Source organism: Schistocerca gregaria, chromosome X (genome assembly GCF_023897955.1).
Source record: "Schistocerca gregaria isolate iqSchGreg1 chromosome X, iqSchGreg1.2, whole genome shotgun sequence".
Taxonomy (NCBI): Eukaryota; Metazoa; Arthropoda; class Insecta; order Orthoptera; family Acrididae; genus Schistocerca; species Schistocerca gregaria.
This window is the reverse complement of record NC_064931.1, coordinates 799,556,230-799,579,950: the sequence shown is the minus strand read 5'-3', so window position 1 is coordinate 799,579,950 and position 23,721 is coordinate 799,556,230. Positions and strand designations below refer to the sequence as shown.

The window sequence follows — 23,721 nt, the reverse complement described above, 5'->3', positions numbered from 1 at the left end:
GTTGAACGCTGAACACACTGCAGGCATGTTGACTTTATATTTTGTAACAAAAAAGTCAACTAGAAAGGTTAAATATTGCAGTAATATCACAACAGCTGACACACTTCCAACACAAACAACAGAACGCTTTCCTAATGTTTTGACTAAGGAGAATATGGCGGCCGAGTTAGCGTTGGTTGCCGCTAGGAGCGCTGTAACTAGTATCTTAGCCACTGTATGAAATTTTAACTCGTTGCCCCATACAATTATAGACGTCGTATTAGCTTTGAGTGCAAAGACAATACTTACAACGCCTTCAGTAGTCAAAGAGGTCTGTAGTGGTAACTTCTGTGAATTACGTCACTTCCCGCGTTTCGGTGCCGCTGAAGTTTGCCCACCACGTGCAGTGTGAACCATATCAAGAACGTACAATCGAGGTATGTCTTGCAAGGAAGAAAGGTAATTTCAGGAAAGTTTTAGCATTGATCTTATAGATTTTTCACAGGGGCTACGAATGTATAGCGTACAATCTTGAAAAACGTGAGATCAGGGAACATAAAATCCTTTACTGTAGTGATTTAATTTTTTCTCCAAATCCCATGTGTTTCTGATTTTAGACATTAAGGTAACAACATAGAGAAAGTGGCAGATATGTAATTTTACTTTGCTTCAGTCCTTTGGGAACTGTGAAATATAGTTGCCAAACAAAAGGACTGTGAACTGTTGCAGAATGGATGTGTACACTTTTTCATGAAATGCTGAAAATTGCACAAGTTTGAGAGAGCTGTGGAAAGAAACTTCATAGATGGTAGATGCTGTCCACAATATGGGGTGAGCCTCCAATCCCATTTTTATCTCTCAAGCACATGTTTGCAGTCCCTCAACGATTGTCTTCAAGAGTTAGGACAGTCTCCTGTAAATACGAAAAAGATAGCATCTAAGAAATATTCTACAGGAAAGATGAAAAGAATCGATTCTGCTACGAAAAGAAATCTGTTTGGCTACACAGAGCTTTCTGAAAGTGACAATGAGGTGTCAAATGGTTCAAATGGCTCTGAGCACTATGGGACTCAACTTCTGAGGTCATTAGTCCCCTAGAACTTAGAACTAGTTAAACCTAACTAACCTAAAGACATCACACAGAATGCCCGAGGCAGCATTCGAACCTGCGACCGTAGCGGTCTTGCAGCTCCAGACTGCAGCGCCAGAACCGCACGGCCACTTCGGCCAGCTGAGGTGTCAGAAAATGCTATTTTAAACCATCTGAAGACCAACTTCACAAACTTAAGCAGCAGAAAAAAGAAAATCGCGATTTTAACATGCCTCCTTAAATTATGGAGTGTAAGAAAGATAATGCAGGAGTTAAGTACCCCAAACTACGTGGTTCGACAAGCAAGTCAACTGTTACAGAACAGAGGACTTTGGAAAATCCAGATCAAAAGTGTCTGCCAGTAGAAACTGTCCACACCATTCAGTCATTCTATGAGAGAGACGATATAAGCACAGCCATGCCTGGAGTAAAGGATTGTGGTTCAATGAAGGACAGCGGCGGTCAGAAATTTAAAGTTCCAGAAAGGCTTGTTCGTTGTAATTTAAAACAGGTAATCTGAGTGTTGACAGAAAATTTTCCTATGAAGCCTGCTAGCTTTTCCAAGTTTACAGAGTTGAGGCCTAAAAACTGTATTCCAGCAGGCCTCTGTGGTATGCAAATGGTGTGTGTATGTGCCATTCACCAAAATGTGAAACTTATGACTGAAAATATAAGATTGAACTCAGTAACAAGAGGAGAAATACAGGCATATAAACATTGTTTTGTAAAGGCTCTCTGGAATCCACCATCAATAGATTGCCAGTTGGGAGACTGTAATTCATGTCCTGGGAATATGGAAATCTAGATGATACTCCAGAAGGCATTTGAAGATAAGCTGATTGATAATATCATCTTTCCACAGTATATTTCTGTGGGCAGATTTAAATTGAAGACCTTACAAAAATCAGTTCAGATTCATCACTATTGTGCAGTAAGCTGTATATGTTGTTCTGTCATGACTTTATTGGAGGACAACAAAGTTCATTTATGAAACACACTAGAGAAAGCTTACAAGATTCACAGTTTGCTGTGTACTGTGATTTTTGCAGAGAACTACTCATTTTTGATGCAGGATGATGTCCAGAGCTATCATTGGACAAGTGAGCGAGGCATTGTTCACCCACTTTTTATGTGTACTACAAAGGAAAAATAGTAACAGAACATCTCAGTTATGTTGTTTCAGACTGTCTTCAATATAACACTGCTGTTATCTACTGCTACAAGAGAAAGCTCATTGTATTCGTGAGAAAACACTTGGAACCTAAAAAATATAACATTTCTGATGGTGCTGCTGCTCAGTACAAAAACAAGAAAAATTTTTAAATCTATTTTTTCATCAAGCATTTTGGCAGAAAGACTGAATGGAGTGTTTCAGCGACAGCTCATGGAAACGGGCTTGTGATGGAGTTGGTGGCACCGTCCAGAGGTTCACAGCACGAAGAAGTTTGCAACATCCACATGGCAGTCAGATTCTTACAGCTTAGCGGCTTTTCAATTGAGTAGTGGAAAATATCTCTGGAGTACATTTCACATTTGTAAGTCAGGATGAATACAGAGAGAGCCACATTTTTAAACAGTCACTTCAGCACTGCATTAACAATTCCAGGGACTCAAATGTTTCATGCATTCACTCCAGTAGTTTCAGAGACCACTAAACCTGAAGAAACCCTGTCCTTGATATGTATAAATGGATACAGAACTACAGTGTATAACAACAAGTGGAGGCTTCCATACATTTTGGGGGAAGATGAACTGAAGATTACATTTCTTCATCCACATGATCCATCTCCCTCTTGTGTATACCCATAGAAGCCAGATGTCATGAGGATATGTGTGGTGGATGTTTTATGTAAGGTGATTCCAGTGACTACAACAGGCCGAATAGACACCTTGTCTGAAAATGACATGGACAAACCAACAAAGCCTTTATAGTTAATTACCATATGTAAGTTGAAACACAGCTGTTCATAAATGTCATGTTGTTGGTAAATTTTCTAAAATTAATTGGGTGATTCCCTAATGAAGAACCTCTATGAAAATAATTTTTCACACGAGTCATAGAAAATGAAGATTTTTCACCATGTGATCCCATGATCATCCCAAAACGAAACTTTCAGAGTTGTGAGAGTATGGTGCAAAAAATTTATTATTTTTTAAAAATGTTAAAATATGGCTTTTTTAGGAAATTAAAATTTATTTAAATTAAGAAAATTATTTGTACACTCCATCATGTTACATACCAAATGAAAGCCCATCCAAAGAGCTTTAAAAGTGACATATTTTCCAGGTCTGTATCTCATCTTGTTAATGGGAAAATGAAATTTATTACGCCAGGTTGTAGTAACTTTTGACAAAAAATTGAAAATTCGAGGCTTATTAAATTTTTAATTAAATCAGGAAAAAGAATTTTATGGTTTTCATTCATAACAATGTAGGGACACTAGGTATACCTAGTTTCATCAGAATCTGAGGACATAAAACTTAACCAGTGTGTTGATTGGACATGGAATATCCAGTTACCCTATTGAGATACAGTGATGCAAAGAAGCAAATCATGCAATACAGTGAACTAACCAATCTGCCCTCTTGTGCATTTCTATTCCCCTAGGGTATATAGATTTGTGTGCTCTGTTTCTTTATCCCCACCCCAGTATTCTTCATGGTTGGGTGTCATCAATAAATTGTTAACCTGGTTATCTACAAGAGATTTTCATCTATGTAAAACATATCATCAGCGACAAATTATGTCTTAAAGACTGTGACTTATATTTCATACCATTTCAATTAGGAAGCAGTTTGTTAGGAACAACAACAAAAAAGTGTACGCAAGCTATGTCGATTTGGGCAACATTGTGAATATATATGCAGAAGAACTGGCTTCTGAAGCTTTGTTTTTTCAGATAGTGTCATACACTGAAATGTTTAAGTGCCCAATTGCATATTTCTTTGTGAATAAACTGTCATCAGATATAATGACTGAAATGTGAGAGGTTTTATACTGAAACTGTTTTCTGTAAGTATTCTTATGAGGTCAGCGAAGTGTGATGGAGTTGCTGTCACCAATCATACACTGAAGTACCTTGGGTGCTCACTGATTATGGAAAGTTTTGCCCCTTACTTCAAGTATCTTGCCAATTACAGTAATGTTCATGCAATTATTGTCCATGCCATATGCTGAAATTAGTTCATAACATTTAGCTGGAAAGAAAATTATTAACTGTGAAGCTGGAGATGTGAAGTGGGACTTTATTTTGAAGTTACTTTATCTGCTAGAGTGTGAATCTTTAAAATGTGCCAATTCACTCTCTGGTTCACATGTGAATTTCTATAATAAGAAAAGGAATGTCTTTTTAGTAGCCCAGACAATGAGTACTGCCATTGAATTCCTAGAGTGTTCCCAGCACCCAGATGGTCTGGACGCCTCTGACACTACAATTCAGCAGAATTATTGATAAACTGTCTTATATGTGCAACTCTGGGAATGTTGATGCTACGTGCTTTAAACAATCATTAAGAACTGAAAAGCTAAATTATTGGACTGAATTTCTATGTCTAGCAGAAAGCTTCATTCAAATATTAAGGACTGATGGTGTGTGTGCATTAGTACATCAACGAAAAACATTTGTGCTGAGAGTTATGATGTGCATAAATGGTTTTAGAAGCCTTTCTGAGGAGTTTCTGTATTAGTGTAGCGAACCTCTAAAGTATTTTTTAGCATACAAACTTTGACATGATCATCTAGAACTCATTTCTTCTTGCATCAGATCTAGGTTTCGGTGGAACAACAACCCCACCACAATTCAGTTCCAGTCTGCTCTGAGAACAATGATCTTCAAGAACAATGTTACTGCAAGTGACATGAGTAATGTAGATGACATTGAGAATGTGAGCTCTTTCAGTGTTCGTGCATTCATGTGCCATAAGAAGCAAAGTGATGAGTTCGCTGATGATAGTGAAGATAGTAGTTTCTTTGAGGCTCTTGATTCAACCATGAAAATATTATTTATTATATATCAGGATATGTTGTGAGAAATATTTGCAAATGTTAAGATGTGATGAGTGAAACAAATTTATTACTGACCCCTACATGTGCCCAAATGATCACACTGTAAGACTCCTGTGACAAATCGAGCTGCCTTTACCATGAAGGTTGATGAAGATGGTTTGCTTCACCCATCTGTAGCAGTGTTGAAAATAGTGCAACATATAGAAAAATGCTTTCCTTCTGCTCTAGTGAGATTTACCTTAAACCCAAAACCGTTTTTATGACACGCTTTTAATTCTGTTTGTTGTTTGTTTGTTGCACAACCTAATGTATTTGGGAAAGCGTGTACACTAGTTTCTGTCTGTGAAGACATGCACGAATCACAGTTAGTACGATGTATTACTACTGTGGACTTTCAGATTAGATTAAAGGCGCCAGCGCGCTCTCGTGAGGCCTTTGCATGAAATGTGTTATTGTGTGAAAGTTTACTCTGTATCCAATGTAATTATAATAAGAAATTCTTTATATCAATGTTTTGATCATTTGTATTGCTATATAGCTTCGTCATTCAGGAAATAAAGTGCGAAAAGTGAAAGCAAAAAAAAAAAAAAAATCTTTTGCACATAGTAAGATTTTCGAGAAGCATAATTTGTCAGCAAGCCTAGTACGAATGTAAACACAGCAGAATACTTGCAAAATTAGTCTGGCAGGGAAAGGTTAGTAGGTAAAAGCAATAGCTAACAGTGAACTATAAGCTAAACACACCCAACGTCATATAATGTACATAAATGATAATCGCATTTTTTTTCTATATAGCAGAACAATTTTACACATTGCCCGTAACATGGTGTAGTAGTCTCTGCAGGTTAGTATTGTTCTCACTGGCCCTGCCACCAGTTCCGACATCAAAGGTCTTAGTATCACAGATATGTCAACCATAAAACAAACAGTACAAAAATAATAAGTATTTACTACGAGTTACAATTTTTCTGGATACCACTGCCAAAAGAGCGTATTATTAAGGAAATTAAAATGTGTATCGTGAAAATGTGATTTGCAAACATCGCCATCAAGAAAAAACAAAAATAAAATTGAAATAAAATTGTGATCCATATTATCTCAACTCTAGGTTGTTTGGGGAAGGGGGGCGGGGGGCTGAATGGGCGGGACTTGTTCCAGATTGAAGGCTGTCGTTTCCTGCCGTCTTGACGTCATAACAGCACTGCGCTGACTGTCAGTGTTGTGGGCGGGTTGGTTGAGTTGTTGCGGTCACTATATACGGCGAATCGAAGCTGTAGTAAAGGTTTTGTTGGTATATGAATTATTTGTCGAATGTAAGTTAAAACTAATTTGATGTATTTATGCTTGTAATTGTATTGAAGTTTTCAGTTGTTATGTTGTAATATACTTTATAGTTTCTAACCCCCATTTTTGCTAAAATGTGAGAACGCCATATATGGAGTGGTACTGCAGTTTATTAGTAGTATTTATGAGGTTGTAAAAAAAATAGTTTGTGAAAGTTCCTGGTGTTTCTCTGTAATTTGCATTGTTAGAGCGTAGGTATGTTTGATTACGAAGAGTTTCCTGGTGTTTGGTGATGGTTGGTTTGTTGTACAGTCATTGTGGTAAACTGATTATTTCTCGTGTGTATGTGTATTACTGCACTAACTTATACAGGGAAACTGATAGTGAATGTAGAATCATTGTCACTGACCGACAGAAACCACAAAGTACTTCACATAATTAACATAAAAGCTGCACGACATTTTATAACCAATAACAACTCTTCGTTCAGTGAGGCGTTGTGTATGTTGTGTCGAATTGTATCCGAGGCGTTAACTTTGGGACCTTAAAATATAGGGAAAGAATGAAGTCTAGTTGGATTCACACTTCTCAGCCAGAGTCACTTGCTTCCAGTATTATGAGCCGTAACTTTTTTACTCATTTCTATGAAATTGTGTGAAAACTAGTTGCATTGTATTCTCTCAGAACAGCATTTGTGCAATTTCTAACCTGATCTGTAATGTTAGATTTTTATGAAGTTAGTTCGAGCTGCAAATGAAGTTGCAATGTTATATATTAAGGATGAGATAGAAGGGGGTGGGGGCTGCATATGATGATAAAGTTCTGTTGGAATTTGTGTGTGTGTGTGTGTGTGTGTGTGTGTGTGTGTGTGTGTGTAACTGAATTGGTATTTTTGTCCAAAAGCTTTGGGTAGCGTGGTTTATGACTAAAAATATGCTTTATTCTCTGCAGTCTTAAGACAGAAAATTTACTTAGTCTTTAGTTCAATAGTTCAAAGGGTATTCCTCTCATATTAAATAATCATCAGATTGTACTTGTAATAACTTTGTGCAATATGTCTCCTGAATCCATTCCACAAGAATTATATCATTTTATTTCCATCTTTTTATCTGTATTATTTTCTTCTAATTTACCTCTACACAGGTGTTTGTAAAACATTTTTGTTTCTTATGTTGTTGCACAGAAATTGTTGTAAAACAGCTTCATTGTATCCTTTACATCTAAACCTGTATTATGCAAACCAGTATGAAGGGCAGGATTGCTCGTAACTTAGCAGTTTTGTGCCAGTAAACCACATGTATGAAGTATATGGTAGACAGTACTTTGCATTGTACTACATTCGGTTTGTTCCTATTCCATTTGCATGTGGGATACAGAAAGAATTATTGCTTAAATGCATAATTATTAGTTTTTCGTCATTTCTATGACGCTCTTAGCAAGTTGATCAAACTTGCTCGGTGCAAATCAGACAGACTGGAGACTATTGGTGCCGCCCATTACCCTATTTTCTTCGTATTCCATACACTTCAGTAATATTAGAGGATGACAGGCCCAAATATTTTGTGAGCAGTCTCCGAGGAAGGCTTACTGTGCATTGCTCCAGTATCCAAGTGAACCAAAATGTACCACCTGCTTTACCTGTGACAGAAACTGCGATCAGTCTCTCATATTGCATCAAATTGCTATGTAACTTCTGTTAACCTTCTCTGAATCTGTTAATCATTAATCAGGTAGGCCTACCTACTATTTGACAAAATCAGGGTCCATTCAAGAAAAACCCAAAAGAAAAATCAGTCTTGGGCATTGATATATTGAGAGTGGAGTAGCAGTAACCCAGTTAAAAGAATGCATAAAGTTTTACTGTTGCAAGTTAGTGATCTTGTAAAGTTATGCTTTAATATTTAACAGACTTTACTTTTTTGGTAATATATTAACAATTAGTGTAGTTAACTTTTTGATTAAAGTTGCCCAGCTACGGATACTACTGCTCTGCATTTTGTAAAATGCAAAGTTTTACATTTCTACACATTGAAATTAAGTGCCAGTTACTGCACTACCTTGCAATCTTATTGATGTCTGACTATATTTGTGCAGCTTTTTACAGGCAGTAATTCACTGCAGATAATTGCATCATCTGCAAAAAGCTGTAGGTGGTCTTAGCACGTAGTAGTGTACACTACACGTAACTAATGAGGAGGTATTGAATAGGATTGGGGAGAAGAGAAGTTTGTGGCACAACTTGACTAGAAGAAGGGATCAGTTGGTAGGACATGTTTTGAGGCATCAAGGGATCACAAATTTAGCATTGGAGGGCAGCGTGGAGGGTAAAAATCGTAGAGGGAGACCGAGAGATGAGTACACTAAGCAGATTCAGAAGGATGTAGGTTGCAGTAGGTACTGGGAGATGAAGCAGCTTGCACAGGATAGAGTAGCATGGAGAGCTGCATCAAACCAGTCTCAGGACTGAAGACAACAACAACAACAGTGTACACTAAGGTGACAAATCACAGGATAGTGTTATGCACATATACAGATGGTGGTAATATCACATATGCAGGGTATAAAAGGGCAATGCGTTGGCAGAGCTGTCATTTGTACTCGGGTGATTATGGTCATGTGATGGGAATTAGACTTTGAGTGCGGAATGGTAGTTAAAGCTGGAGAACACATCAGACATTCCATTTTGGGAATCATTATTGAATTCAATATTCAGAGATCCTGCATCATGAGTGTGCTGAAAATATCAAATATCAAGCATTACCTCTCATCAAAGGCAACTGAGGATCCACGGCCTTCACTTAACGGCAGAGAGCAGGTGCATTTGCATTGAGTCGTCGGTGCTAACAGACAAGTAAGACTGAAATAACCACAAAAATCAATGTGGGATGAACAATGACTGTATCTGCTATGTCAGTGCAGTGAGGTTTGGTGTTAGTGGGCTATGGCAGCAGATGACTGATGCGAGTGAGTTTTCTAACAGCTCAACACCATCTGCAGTGTCACTTGTGGCTGTATCATTTGGACTCTATAGATTACTGTAAACTGTGAGCTAGTCGGATGAGTTCACAATTTCAGTTGGTAAGAGCTGATTGTAGGGTTAAAGTGTGACTCAGGGTGTCAACAAGACACTGTGAAAGCTGATGGTGGCTCTAGAATGGTGTGGGCTGTGTTTACATGGAATGGACTGGGTCCTCTGATCTGTCTGAACTGATGATCAACTGGAAATTGTTATGTTAGGCAACTTGAAGACCATCTGCAGCCATTCGTGGACTTCATGTTCCCGGACAATGATGTACTGTGTCGGCAGGTCATAATTGTTTGCAATTGGTCTGAAGAGCGTTGTGGATAATTTGAGTGAATGATTTGGCCACCTTATAACATAATTGAGAGGTCAGTTCGTGCACAGAATCCTGCATCGGCAACATCTGTGCTGTTGTGGATGGCTATAGAGGCAACGTGGCTCAATATTTCTGCAAGGGATTTCAGATGACATGTTGTAGTCCATCTCATTTAAAGTTGCTGCACTACATTGGGCAAAATGAGGTGCAGTTTGATATTAGGAGGTATCTCATTACTTTAATCACCTTAGTGTAAAGTTATAATTAAAACTTAAGAAAAACAGAGCAGGTTGTCATGAAACTTTTTGTGGTAATGTTATTCTTTTTCTACGTATCCACCCATTAGTGCTACAAGTTTTTCCCAATCATGGATGACTGGCCTAGACTTTAGTTTTTGAACTCTGCTTTGTGGCTATTTAGGAAAAGTTCCAACTCAAAAATCACCTTGCTGCTCTAAACATACCTGCCGTGTGATTTTCTTGTCTGAGGAAAGACGAATTTACTAGGTACCATGTCAAGAAAATAAAAGGTGATTCAAAATTTAATAGCCCAAAAAGCAGTACCTGTAACTGTATCTTGTGCAGTATGAGCTGTTACATTGTCATGTAGCAAAAATACCACCTTGGAAATCATACTACAGTGCTTAATCTTGATAGCCTTTTATGACTTTGTCAGGATATTTCAGTAATATGCTCCTGTGAAGGTTTGTCACATATGAGCAGTACATTATCGCAGTACCAGAAAATGATCAGCATCTGCTTGCCCAATGATGGCAGTGACGAATCTTCTCATTTCCACTGTTTGCTTTGGCCCTATGTCTTGGGGTCATAGAGATACACCCAGAACTTGTCCACGGTTATTAGGCGGCTAAAGAAGTCGTCTTAATTGGTCTGATACAGCTGCTACATTTCAGCTGCTGCCACAGTTTGGCAGACGTTTTAAGTGGATGTGAGCAGTTGCAAAACCTGGTGGGTGGTGGCACTTGTGAAGTTTAAGATATTGTGCAAGAAATTCCTAGTGATTCACAGAGAAATGATCTACCATGTTTGTTATTCAGTTTGTCTGATGGACTGGAAGTGTCTTTGGTACCTAATTGCTGTCTTATGATGGTGCATTCTTGTCTCACACTTCCACCAGCTCAGTATAAATTGATGCATCATCTGCAGAAAATGAATTACTGTACCGTACTACACTTATTAGTGGGCTGTGCCATTTTGTTTTGATTCATGTAGTGCCATGCCAAGGCACTGTCACATGGGGATTTCAGTGTGTACCAGGACTGCAGACATGTAACTGCAAATGAACAAATCAGTAATAATCCTTTATTTTTTGGGGTGATAATTAAAACTTTAGGTTTGTGCCATCATAATATTGTCAGCCAATTAATTAATGCAAAACAGGAACAGCTAAAGTCGCAACCCACTTTTCTGTGGCAAGCCTGAAGTTAATGCTACACCTGTTGTCGACTGTCTGTGCAAGGTAACTTGGTGCATCCTCCCAAACTGGAAATCCTCAATGGAATCAGAAATTTCATTTGATACTAATCCATACGATTGCACTTTCATTAATACGCGTTGTTGTGGTACCGAGTCAAAGGCTGGAAGAAAAAGGCTAGTATTTTTGGAAATGCTGATTCTGCTGCTAGTCAGGATAATACAATAACTGAATTGTCCTGTATCCTGAAATGTAATTTGTATTTATCTGTTACCCGAATGAAAGACAAAAAACTGTAGTTGGTGAAACTACATGCATACCAGTTTGCTATAATTTCAGAAAATACAAATCATGGCCTATCATATGTAGAAAAATCTAGGAACCAGTCATAGTTCTCATTTGTTGTGCTCTAGAACATTACAGAGTTCCTGAAAGGAAGTCCAAAGATGGCTGTGTCAGTAATGTTTTTCCTGAGGCACTTTTCGTTATTGACATGTATTTCTTCAGAAGTTGGATAACTTTCCATTCATGAATCTTTAAATTATTTTTATAACCTAGGATAAATATCAATGGATTGGTCTTTAGTTTTATTTTCTTGTGTACCACCTTTTATATGATGTGGTTTTGCTGTTGACAGTTAAATGTTTGTTGAGAATATTCATATACTGAATGATATCAGTGAAGTAACTGTTTGAACATTGATTATCTTCTCTTGATTTCCATTAGGAGCAGTATTTTTTTCTTTTTTCTTTTTTTTCCCTTTTTTTTAGCCACCCGGTGTTACTTTAATTTTGTGGGATTTGCACATTATTTGACTTACATTTATTTGTTGGTAGTATTTTGTGCAATATGTATAGCTGAAGAAAATGGATCAATGTATTGTTCTAATAATTTTGGGACACCTTTTCCCAATTGACATTTTTAATATGCAATTGGCAGTCCTGATGTTGCAGTCATTGATTTTTGTTACACGGTGGTTATTGATCATACAATCATTTAATATGAAGCACCATTTCATGTGCAAATTTGTCTTATGCTCTGAAAAAACCAGTGTCTGTTGCACAAGTGTCAGTCATTTTTCACAGATGATTTGTATGGTTGATTGTTTTTACTCTCTTGTCTGTATTTGATACTCTCATAATGTGGGTGATGATTGAGAAATAGTTGATCTCTCTTGGTAATTGCAGTTTTGAATTTGATGTTGAGGTAACCAAGCACAAATACACATTTTGAAGTTGATTTTAAATAATGCACATTTTACAGGAGCAGCTTATCTGCAATTGTTACAATATGTGTTAGTTTCCTGCAACTGGTGGCCAGCAGTGACTTGTCCTTTAAATCTACCTTTTTCGCTACTTTAACCTTGTAAATTTCAGTACAGCTATCTTAAAGGATCTAAAATTCTATTTCCCTTAATATTTAGTAATTTCTTGAAGCTCAGTGCTAAAAGGATTTCCGGGCTTAACCCTAGCAATGCCAATGTGGATACTTATTGCCCATCTTTTGAAAATGTTATAATGTAGTCATGTGCTTTATATTTTAAGTCTGAAAAAAAATTATTTTTAATGAATTATTCTACTAGGTTCCATAATTGTTTTAAATTTTTCAGTTCAACATAACACAAAAATTTAAGTCTTAGTAGCAGATGTGACTTCCATCAGCAATTGTCATATTCAGTATTGTCAGATTCAGGAAATTACTTCCACATCAGAATGTCTTTAAAAGTCAACGATTAACAAAACGTTTTTATTAAAAAAAATCTGCTGCTCATAATGCCACACTCCTCCCATTTGCATTTGTATGAAAGATTATCAAAAGTGCATTGGCAGTGCTATGGTTAGTCTTGTTCAAACCTTGTTTATTTGTGGTTTGATTTGTTGGTGATGCTGTTGGTGCTATAAAAATAATTTGAATTGTTATGTTGAAAAAGTTGATAATGTCTTTATTTAATTATTTGTTGTATAGAAACAACATGGATCCAGTTCAGTCTAATTTGACTAGCACAGTTCTTAAAGTTGCTGAAGAAATTGAGGGAAAGTTGGATGAAGAACTAAAGGAGTTGGAAGATATTGACAAACTCCGTGAGAGACGTTTAAAGGAGCTGAAGGAGAGAGCACAACTCGAAAAAGAGTGGACAGCCTTGGTAATGTATATTATTTATTTACATATTTATGAACTTATTCTCCAGCTAATTTGTTAATGATAGCAGTGTACATTTCTCATAAAATATGCACACCTTGTTCAGTAAGTACTTATGTCAGGAGTGATGACACCATTTTTTCCAAACAATTCATTTCTTACTGTCGTTTTAGAGACATTCATTGTCCCAATGCCCCAGCCACTTTTAACATGTCCAAAAAGTGGGAATTGTCAAGCAAGCTCCTTAAAATATTCCTCTGTCTTGACAGTGTCCATCTCATTTGAGTAGAGTTACGTACCTATGAGCCATTTCTTCGTATGTGAAAACAAGAAATCACCAAAGCAAGGTTGAGTGAAGGCAATGGCAATGCAAAACTATTAATGAGAACATCTTTTTTGAGAAGGCGAGAATGATTTTTGTCTACCTCGTTAAGAAGATGCTCCGATCATCAGTGGCTAAAGTAATGTTTAATGGAAGCCATATGTGGTTCAGAAGCTTAAGAGAACAATTGGCATCCAGTGTTGGGAGGCATGGCAAAGCAGCCAGCTCCGTTACAAAGGCAACTGAGTATTTCATCAGCAACTTCAAGATGCTTGTGCATTCTGAGAGTTATCTGCTGCAACAGGCTTTTGTGACGAGGTGGGGCTATTCTGGAAAAAGGTGCTGAAGCATACCTTTACAACAGCGGAGGAGAATGTATTGCCTGGTCACAAGCCAATGAGAGATAGTCTCACACTGGTATTCTGTGCCAATGCAAGGGGTAATTTGAAAACTAAACTTTTGTTTGTTCGCCGTTCAGAAACTCCACGAGCCGTAGAGAATTGTGAAGTCCGGAAGAGGAGGTTAAACGTGATGTGGAGGTCCAACAACAAGGCTTGGGTGACTCATGATCTTTTTTATGATTGGATCAATGAAGTATTTAGTCATTTGGATAATGCTTGTGCCCATTCTCCAGGCCTAAAAGACCAACTCCTTGAAGAATTTCAATTCCCCAAGATCAAATTTCTGCCTCCCAACACCACTCCGTTACTCCAGCCTAATAGGCCAGCAGATTGTTTCTAACTTTAAGAAGCTCTACACTAAAGCACTTTTTGAGCATTGCTTTGAGTTGACTGAAGCTACAATTGCACTCTAAGAGTTTTATAAATATCAGTTCAACATTGTTGCCTGTATCAGGATGATTGAAAAGGTGTGGGAAGGGGTTACCAAGAAAACTATCACTTCTGCTTGGAAGAAGCTTTGGCCGTAGTGCATTGTCGACTGTGACTATAAGGCATTTGAGTCAATACCTATGGAGCCTGTAGTCAAAGAGACTGTGTCTTTGGCCAAGGACATGGAACTAGAAGTTGATAACTATGACGATGAGCTTGTGGAAGATCATAGCCAAGAAATGACCACCAAAGAGCTTATGTATTTGCAGTGTGTTTCATAGCAGGAAGTTGTAGAAGGAAATTCTTTGGAGGAGGAGGAGGCAGTGAAAGCAAAGCAGCAATCTTCTGGTGCAATAAGAGAAATGCTGAAAGCATGGGAATTGGTTGCACCATGCACTGAAAATCGTCACCCCCAATAAAGCAGTGGCTATGCATGCTACAAATTTGACAATAATGCTGTGTTGCATTTTCGTCAAGTGTTGAAGTGTCGACAGAAACAAATGACTATAGTTAGCTTCGTATTAAAAAATAATTAGCTATGTATCATGAATAATGAAGTACATAATACTGTATGAATAATTTTATTTGAACAAATGGCATGAATAAGAGATAAGCCTTAGTACTTTTTCTGCGTGGAATGGGTTATCGTATTTTACATTAATTTATATGGGATAAATTATTTTGCTTAACAAGTGTTCTGCACTAAGAGCAAGATTCTGGAACAAATTATGCTCACTGTGTGAGGTTTCACTGCATTGACATTTTACAGACATGAATTAAGGCTTTTGTGAAGAATTATTTAGTTTTGTATTACTGTGTGTATCTTTTAAAATTTTTGTCAGTAAATTGTATTCATCATCTTCTCTGTGCTCACAGAATAAGGGATTGATGAAATCATATTTTAGTCTGTTTAACTCTCACCAATCAGCCAACGATCCCAAAATGCTGGCTGAAGTCATTTGTTTAAAACCCATATAAACAAATCATTTACTTATGTCTTTGTTATGTGCTTGTATTCCTTTTGTGACAGAATTCAACAGAATTTCCATTTGTGTTGATTATCCAAATGGCTCCCTCCTCTAATTTCTAAGCTCAACATAACACAATGATGATGTCATTGCCTGGTAAACTATTTGCTTAGCTGTGCTATGGACAGAAAGTGAATCATCTGACAGAAGATTAGTCTGCCCATTCCCCCCTATAAAAGAGCACAGTGGTTACTTTGCAGTGATGTAGATGGTGCAGAAGTGGTACTAAATTATCGTTGACCCTATGATGATGATGATGATGATGATGATGATGATGATGATGAAGTAGTCATGGGGGTAAAGTGATGTTTATGTGCAGCTTGTGAATATGTGAGTCAGTTGTATGACGCAAGCATAGTAAGGTGGATGGGTGTGAAGAAGTGACAGAACAGCAGGAAGGAGGTAGTGTGTGGACATGCCCATCACCACACTGAGTGAAGTTGCCCAAATTGTTTGTCATTGCTGGCGGTCCAATGTGTCTGCATGGAATGGTTTACCAATCATAGCCATGTAACATGTCTTAAGAACTGTAGCTATAGAAGTGTGTCTGGCAGGAACAGGAGATGAGACCCATGTCTTGTCAATGAAAAGTTTTACACCTATTGGGAATTGCTGGTGTCAGCGAATGAAAGTCCACCTCATCTAGTTAGTGAGCAAAGATTGTGAAGGGAGTTACATGTAGTGGGTATTTGGAAATCTGTATCTCTCAAAAGTCCATTGCCCATGTGACATGTCAAGCTGTATCTGGTCTCAATACAGAAGAGTACAGGAGCCGGCTGGAGGTGTGTAATGTACTCCAACAGATCAAAATTTTGTATCTTTTCAAATGATGAGAGTGCGAATGCACTGATATGCCAATGAGGCGTTTAAACTGCAATGGTATCGTTCAGGGCAGAGGTGGCTCTGTGATGTTCTGGGATGTTTTTCATACTGTGATGTGGACCCACTTATTCGGATCATCATGAGCATCGGGTATTTCTTTCAACATTATTGGTGACCAAGTGTTGCTTTTTTCATCACAATGAATATGGTGTTGGACAGTACTGTATTCAGAGATGACGTCAACATTGTTGACTAGGCATGTGTACTTTCTGGGTTTGATGGACATTGAGGCACTATGTCACAACTAACTCAGTTTGCAAAATCACATGATCTTAATCTCACCTGGGACAGCAAGTGGAACATAACAATAAACATCCCCACAGTTTGGTAGCTCTGTAGCAGGCTATTCAAATGGTTCCCAATGGGGCACAAGCACCTACGAATATCCTTCAGCTTGTCTGGGCTGGTACAGGTACTACAGGCTACCCTTAAAGTAGCCCTGTTGCATACATTCTGTGCATACCTTCTTGGCAACCCCTGTCCATGAGTGCTTGGTCAGGGTAATATGATGGTATTGACTCTGACAGTACTGCATGATTGTTACACAACAGCCGTTTGGCTACTGCTATCTGCAGGTGCCTTGCTGTCCACGGGCAGGTACTTCAGCTGCAACAGCCTGCTCTATGGGATCTATTTGTCAATGAGTAGCTTAAGCTTGATTCAGCATAGCTGAAGAAACTTGTGGACACTCTTCCACACCAAACTGAGGCCATTATTAAAGCTAGAGGTATTAGTCTGATGTCTTTCTGGTGGTGATAAGTTTTTTGTCCAGTGTACATATTTTAGTAGGCATGACACATCATCAGATACATTTAAAATTTGTGGCTTAGATTTGGATTAGAGTTCATCAATAAGTTTTCCATCCAATATTGACACTTGCTATACATTCGTCATTAGGGAGGCCATAGGCAGGAACTAAAACATTAAAAATTAAATGGAAAGTGTGTTGTTGATTGTCAGTATTGACAAAAGTGAAAAATATTCATATAATACCTCTATGGAATTTGTGATGCAATACTTGTGCCAGTTTCTTTTCTAATGAAAGATGTTTTTCATAAAGTCAGAGGACAGCAAACTGTCTGCAATAGGTACCATATCTACAGAAATACTTCGGTCCATCCTACCATTTATAGTAATACTGGTTAGTAATTGTTCTTCCAAATTTTCTGTGAAAAGCTGCAAAAACTGTGCTACTTAAATTTTGGAAATTTGATGTATCTGATTGTGTTTAACCATTCTGTTTTCATCTGAAAATCTGTATGACCAACTGTTGATTCTTAGATTGGCTCAGACTATTATATTTAGTTGATGGATATGTCTGAAATAATATGAAGAGAGTGTCTTTTGCATTATTATAAGATCTGCGACTGTCTTGCATGTTAAGATTTGTATGGGGGTGTGTGTGTGTAATTCCCAAATAACTCTCTTTCAGGGTCATGGGCAGTATGATGAGCTGTCAGATGAGAAGGAATTTTTTAATGCAACCAAGAAATCAAAAAATGTTGTTTGTCATTTTTTTAAAAGTGAAATATTCCTTTGTAAAGTGATTGACTACCATATGAGGGTACTGTGCAAGCGACACCTTGAAGCGAAATTCTGCAAAATTGATGCTGCAAGGTGCAAGTTTCTTACTGGTAAGTAACTTCTTGAAATGACATCTTCAAAATCTGGCAGCAGGTCTATTGTACATGCTGTTGCAGAAATCACTAGTAAAAATATGTAAGTTATGAATGCAATGCACTTTACCATTTAATGGCTGTGTTTTTCACTGCACTACCTTAGATAGTTGTCCAAATAGTAAATTTTCATGAACCCATCTTGAGGCTGGTAATCATAGTTCTGTGGTTACCTGTATTGGTTAGTTTACCACACTCTCCCACTAAAATCCTAAAGAACATTCCTGTATCTGGTTCACTGTTTACACACAGTGCTGCTTGAATTTTATTATTTCCGTCTCTCTTGTGTAAGCAAACTGATAATACACAAGAAATAAAACCAGTGATGAATTTGATGACGCATTCTGAAATAGTGTGTGTCAGAAACCCAAAACCCATAGTGTTTCATTACACACCCACATGTACTTGTAATTATGATACTGGGACACAGTAGCTATTAAAACTGTGAGATGTTGTGAGAGTTGACTGTGGCATATACCGGGTGATGAAAAGTCAGTATAAATTTGAAAACTGAATAAATCACATAATAATGTAGATAGAGAGGTACAAATTGACACAGGTGCTTGGAATGACATGGGGTTTTATTATAACCAAAAATACAAATGTTCAAAAAATGTCCGACAGATGGCGCTTCATCTGATCAGAATAGCAATAATTAGCATAACAAAGTGAGACAAAGCAAAGATTATGTTCTTTACAGGAAATGCTCAATATGTCCACCATCATTCCTCAACAATAGCTGTAGTTGAGGAATAATGTTGTGAACAGCACTGTAAAGCATGTCCGGAGTTCTGGCAAGGCATTGGCGTCGTATGTTGTCTTTCGGCATCCCTAGAGATGTCGCTAGATCACGATACACTTGAGACTTCAGGTAACCCCAAAGCCAATAATTGCATGGACTGAGGTCTGGGGACCTGGGAGGCCAAGAATGATGAAAGTGGTGCCTGAACACACCATCACCAAAACGATGCTTGCAAGAGATCTTTCATGCGTCTAGCAATATGGGGTGGTGCGCCATCCTGCATAAACATCATACGTTCCAGCAGGTGTTTATCAATGAGGCTTGGGATGATGCCATTCTGTAACACATCGCCGTACCTCTCACCCGACACGGTAGCAATGACGTTTTGCTGTCCAGCGCCCAAACTTTCAGGAAGCATTCCTCACACACAAAGAAAGAAAATATGTTATGTGGACATGTGTCCAGAAACGCTTACTTTCCATGTTAGAGCTCATTTTATTACTTCTCTTGAAATCACATTAATCATGGAATGGAAACACACAGCAACAGAACGTACCAGCGCAACTTCAAACACTTTGTTACAGGAAATGTTCAAAATGTCTTTCGTTAGCAAGGATACATGCATCCACCCTCTGTCGCATGGAATCCCTGGAGAATGGCGTATTGTATCACAGCCGTCCACAATATGAGCACGAAGAGTCTCTACATCTGGTACTGGGGTTGTGTAGACAAGAGCTTTCAAATGCCCCCATAAATGAAAGTCAACATGGGGCCCAGTCAAGACATCACCAACAATGCCTGCCCAAACGTTCACAGAAAATCTGTGTTGATGACGTGATTGGACAATTGCGTGCAGATTCTTGTCAACCCACACATGTTGATTGTGAAAATTTACAATTTGATCATGTTGGGATGAAGCCTCATCCGTAAAGAGAATATTTACACTGAAATGAGGATTGACCCATTGTTTGATGAACCATTTGCAGAAGTGTACCCGTGGAGGCCAGTCGGCTGCTGATAGTGCCTGCACACGCTGTACATGGTACGGAAACAACTGGTTCTCCCGTAGCACTCTCCATACAGTGACATGGTCAACGTTACCTTGTACAGCAGCAACTTCTCTGACGCTGACATTAGGGTTATCGTCAACTGCACGAAAAATTGCCTCGTCCATTGCAGGTGTCCTCGTCGTTCTAGGTCTTCCCGAGTCACGAGTCATAGGCTGGAATGTTCCGTGCTCCCTAAGACGCCGATCAATTGCTTCGAACGTCTTCCTGTCGGGACACCTTCGTACTGGAAATTTGTCTTGATACAAACGTACCGCGCCACGGCTATTGCCCTGTGCTAATCCATACATCAAATGGGCATCTGCCAACTCCGCATTTGTAAACATTGCACTGACTACAAAACCACGTTCGTGATGAACACTAACTTGTTGATGCTACGTACTGATGTGCTTGATGCTGGTACTGTAGAGTAATGAGTCACATGTCAACACAAGCACCTAAGTCAACATTACCTTCCTTCAGTTGGGCCAACTGGTGGTGAATCAAGGAATTACAGTTCATACAGATGAAACTAAAATGAGCTCTAACATGGCAATTAAGCGTTTCCAGACACATGTCCACATAACATATTTTCTTTCTTTGTGTGCGAGGAATGTTTCCTGAAAGTTTGGCTGCACCTTTTTGTAACACCCTATATAATTTTTGTTTGACTGGACAGTTAATTTGTAGGGATAATTGGAAAAAATCATAGTGATTGCGTATAATAAAACATGATACTGTATGTAACTTGCAATTGGTTTAGAGTTTGAAACATAACAAAGCCTTGTATTTGTCACCAGTAAGTCACATAATACACCAGTAATTCATTTTCATCTTCTTTGAGCTGCACGAGAAAGGAAACTAGCTTGCTTGACCATTTGGACATCATACTTGGTGTGCAGATCACTTAACTTTTCTATGGCTTGTCAAACTTTGTTTTACTCAATGAGGTTAATTAGTGGAAAATTCTCCTTCAGAAAAGCTGTTAGTTTACAACTTCAATTTCAAATTTACAAAAACATTTGGTTAACACACAATATTTTCTTTTTACTGTTTGATATTGAGATTTACAGAAGTTATTGTAACAGTGTATTATATCACAGACTTTACATCAAATTACAAAATATGCATATTACTCATTCTTGTATGCAGACAAAAAGTCCTGTTATAAGGTGTAAATCATTTATACCACTTGTGATCTTTGGGAGATGCCTAAGCTTCTTGTCTACATTCTGGACACCAGTGGCACACACAGGAGCAGCTGTTGCTGATTACACAGCAATTATAGTACAACCAAATACCAAAGTTTTGCCCACAATGTTAGCTAGGATCATAGGGAAGCAATTGATATCAGCTACTCTGATTTGCACAAGGACACTACTCTACAGATATCTTAGTGCGATGAGGTATAGCCTGTAATTACTATATTATACACTGTTTCTTCAGGGCACCGTGAGTAGTGCAGGATGTATTCACATAATAATGCAGTCCATTATCTTGGTTTTGATACAGCACCAGGAAAGTTAATTCATCCGAAGGATGATGGCTGTTGATATACTCCTTGCTTTGTCAAAGATGTTGACCTACTGACCATCACAATCATGTAGGATGGCATCTGATCAAGCCTGCATTAAATGTGTCAATTCTTTTCTTGAGTGCTTGGGAACTGAAGTGGAAGTGAGATTGAGACACTAAAATTGTCATGAAGTGTGTGTGTGTGTGTGTGTGTGTGTGTGTGTGTGTGTGTGTGTGTGTGTGTGTGTGTGTGTGAGTGAGAGAGAGAGAGAGAGAGAGAGAGAGAGAGAGAGAGAGAGAGATTATACACATATACAGTGTATATTTATATGTATATAGAACACACAAATTTAACTACAGTGTTACCATTAATTTGGAATGTTCAAATTTCATTTGATGCTAGTGTAATAGACATTCTTGTTGCTGTAAGTATTCCATGATTTTCTAACAAAGTTGCTTTAATTTTACAGAAAGACTTAGTATGAAGTCTTTTCCAACTATCTTGTGTGTAGTGGAAAGTCAGGTGAGGAGCCGTGTCATCAGCTTTCATGAGATGAAGCAATGCGAAGACCATTGTACCAATGCTCTGGAGTGGCACATTGCTAAGTCAGGTGTATTGCTATATAGTGGTGACCTTAATACACCTCCAGAAATGAGTCACTCAAAAAAGAAACGGAAAGCTGTTCGTGGTATCAGAGGCGGAAGTGATGATTCAGAAGATTCAGACTTTTAGTCTGAAGAACTTTGACAAATAATGTTGAAGAAATAACAAATTAATTGCACACTTACTGATTACTACTGATTATTACTGACTACATTATTATACCATTTAAGATTTTTATAATAAATCATTAAAATGTTGGTAAATTCGTGTAACTAATTTCTAGCTGTCAGTTCTTTTAGTTGGATGAGAATTAGTGGGAATGACAATCAGAAATATTCTAAACTGTGTGTGTAAATTTTATTGCAATCGACAATCATGAAATTTGTTGAGTGGAAGGAAATAAGTTTTTCCATGATTACAATTTGCAGCTACTCTAGTGTGACACTAGGGACACAAGTGTTAACTCAATTTTCATTTTAGATGGCACTGATAGATGGTAAAGGATGTAGTTTGAAGAGACTGAAGTTCCCATAAATATTTTATTCCAACGAAAGCACTGACTACTGCCCCATCCTTCTGTTAATGAGTAGATTAATTTGGCGGTTATGTCTGCTTATATTTAGAATTTAGTTTTCTCCTGCACTTTAGAGAATTGCATGACATGCAGAAGTGTTGAACGTCTTGTATGCTCTGGACTTTAGAATTGATATAAACAAATCTTTGCATCAGTTGATTTTTCAGAACTTACTTTTAACACATTATATTGTAACAACATATTTGGGCTTTATTCTGTGTAGGTTATTTATGTACCCATAGTTTTTACTAATACTGAAGCTAGGATTTTGTTATCGTACTAGTATTTGGGTTTTGTAATGACTGGAGTTCTTGCCAACCCGACACTTCCTTTTGATCATTCGATGTTTTATAGTTGGCTTTTAACAATTTCAGTTGTATAACAGATGTCTGAGATGGGTTCAGGAAATCGCTACCAGGTTGAGAAAAGGGTATGTTACACACAAATTAAATGTAGCAGTGTACTAAGAAAGAAATGTTCATTATTCATTTATGACAGGTTGTATAAACCTATTGATCTTACATAAACACAAAAATGAACTGGGTTAAAGCAGAATTCTAAAATCTGCAATTTATAAACATTAATCTTGGATTATTTTCCCATTAAATAGAATCAACTTTGTTGCTTGACGCTTTCCCATTGGACTAGTTGTAAATATGTTTCTCTGGCCGGATGTCAAATGCACTCGTGAAATTTCCACAATATTTTATTGGCACAACTGACTGACATCTTCAGGGTGTGGCAAACACACTGCTGGCTGGTGTGTGTGTGTGTGTGTGTGTGTGTGTGTGTGTGTGTGTGTGTGTGTGATAGATACCAACCCTTCTTAAACCAACATTGTCTTTCACTGAACCTGAAAGAGCTCATAGTTTCATTGGCATCTGGAAGATGCATTTAACTTTGTTTCTTGAGTAATCTTCATCTTTTCGATGAATCGTGGTGACGTGCGACAAGACGACCATTCCTCTTTATTCTTCCTTCTTACAGCTCCTCGTTTTGTGTAACATGTGTTGAGTGTAAGGTATGGCGAATCTCCCGTTTAGAATATCCATTCTGTAAAAATATATGGAGGTGGTGTAGCTTATCAGATCAACTGTCTGAATCTGGTAAGACTTGTGCTCTGTGGGTCAGTTTCCAAAGTACGCCACTTAATTGAGAAGGACGGTGACAGCTGATGGCCTGTAAGTATATGGCTGTGTGCATTGGTTTATGTACACATGACTGAAGGTGCC

General features: G+C 37.9%; 1 protein-coding gene across 2 annotated transcripts; it reads left to right on the top strand.

Annotated features, from left to right (window-relative positions):
• Positions 1-341: 341 nt before the first annotated feature.
• On the top strand, positions 342-22,178 carry LOC126299388 (uncharacterized). 2 transcript variants are annotated; one of them, XM_049991257.1, is made up of 4 exons: positions 342-416; positions 13,097-13,274; positions 17,765-17,966; positions 21,782-22,178. In XM_049991257.1, the coding sequence occupies exons 2-4, from the start codon at positions 13,104-13,106 to the stop codon at positions 22,042-22,044; spliced, it is 636 nt and encodes a 211-aa protein (XP_049847214.1). In that variant the 5' UTR covers positions 342-416; positions 13,097-13,103; the 3' UTR covers positions 22,045-22,178. The 2 variants fall into 2 exon arrangements, with proteins under 2 accessions (XP_049847214.1, XP_049847213.1); XM_049991256.1 differs by lacking the exon at positions 342-416 and adding an exon at positions 5,999-6,388.
• The last annotated feature ends 1,543 nt before the right edge of the window (positions 22,179-23,721 follow it).

What these genes read in the sequence shown, in the direction of transcription:
- LOC126299388 (XM_049991257.1), top strand. Translation starts at nt 13,104, where the DNA reads ATGGATCCAGTTCAGTCTAATTTGACTAGCACAGTTCTTAAAGTTGCT. An exon ending in AAAAAGAGTGGACAGCCTTG is followed by an intron (nt 13,275 to 17,764) that starts GTAATGTATATT and finishes ACTCTCTTTCAG; the next exon opens with GGTCATGGGCAGTATGATGA. An exon ending in AAGGTGCAAGTTTCTTACTG is followed by an intron (nt 17,967 to 21,781) that starts GTAAGTAACTTC and finishes TTAATTTTACAG; the next exon opens with AAAGACTTAGTATGAAGTCT.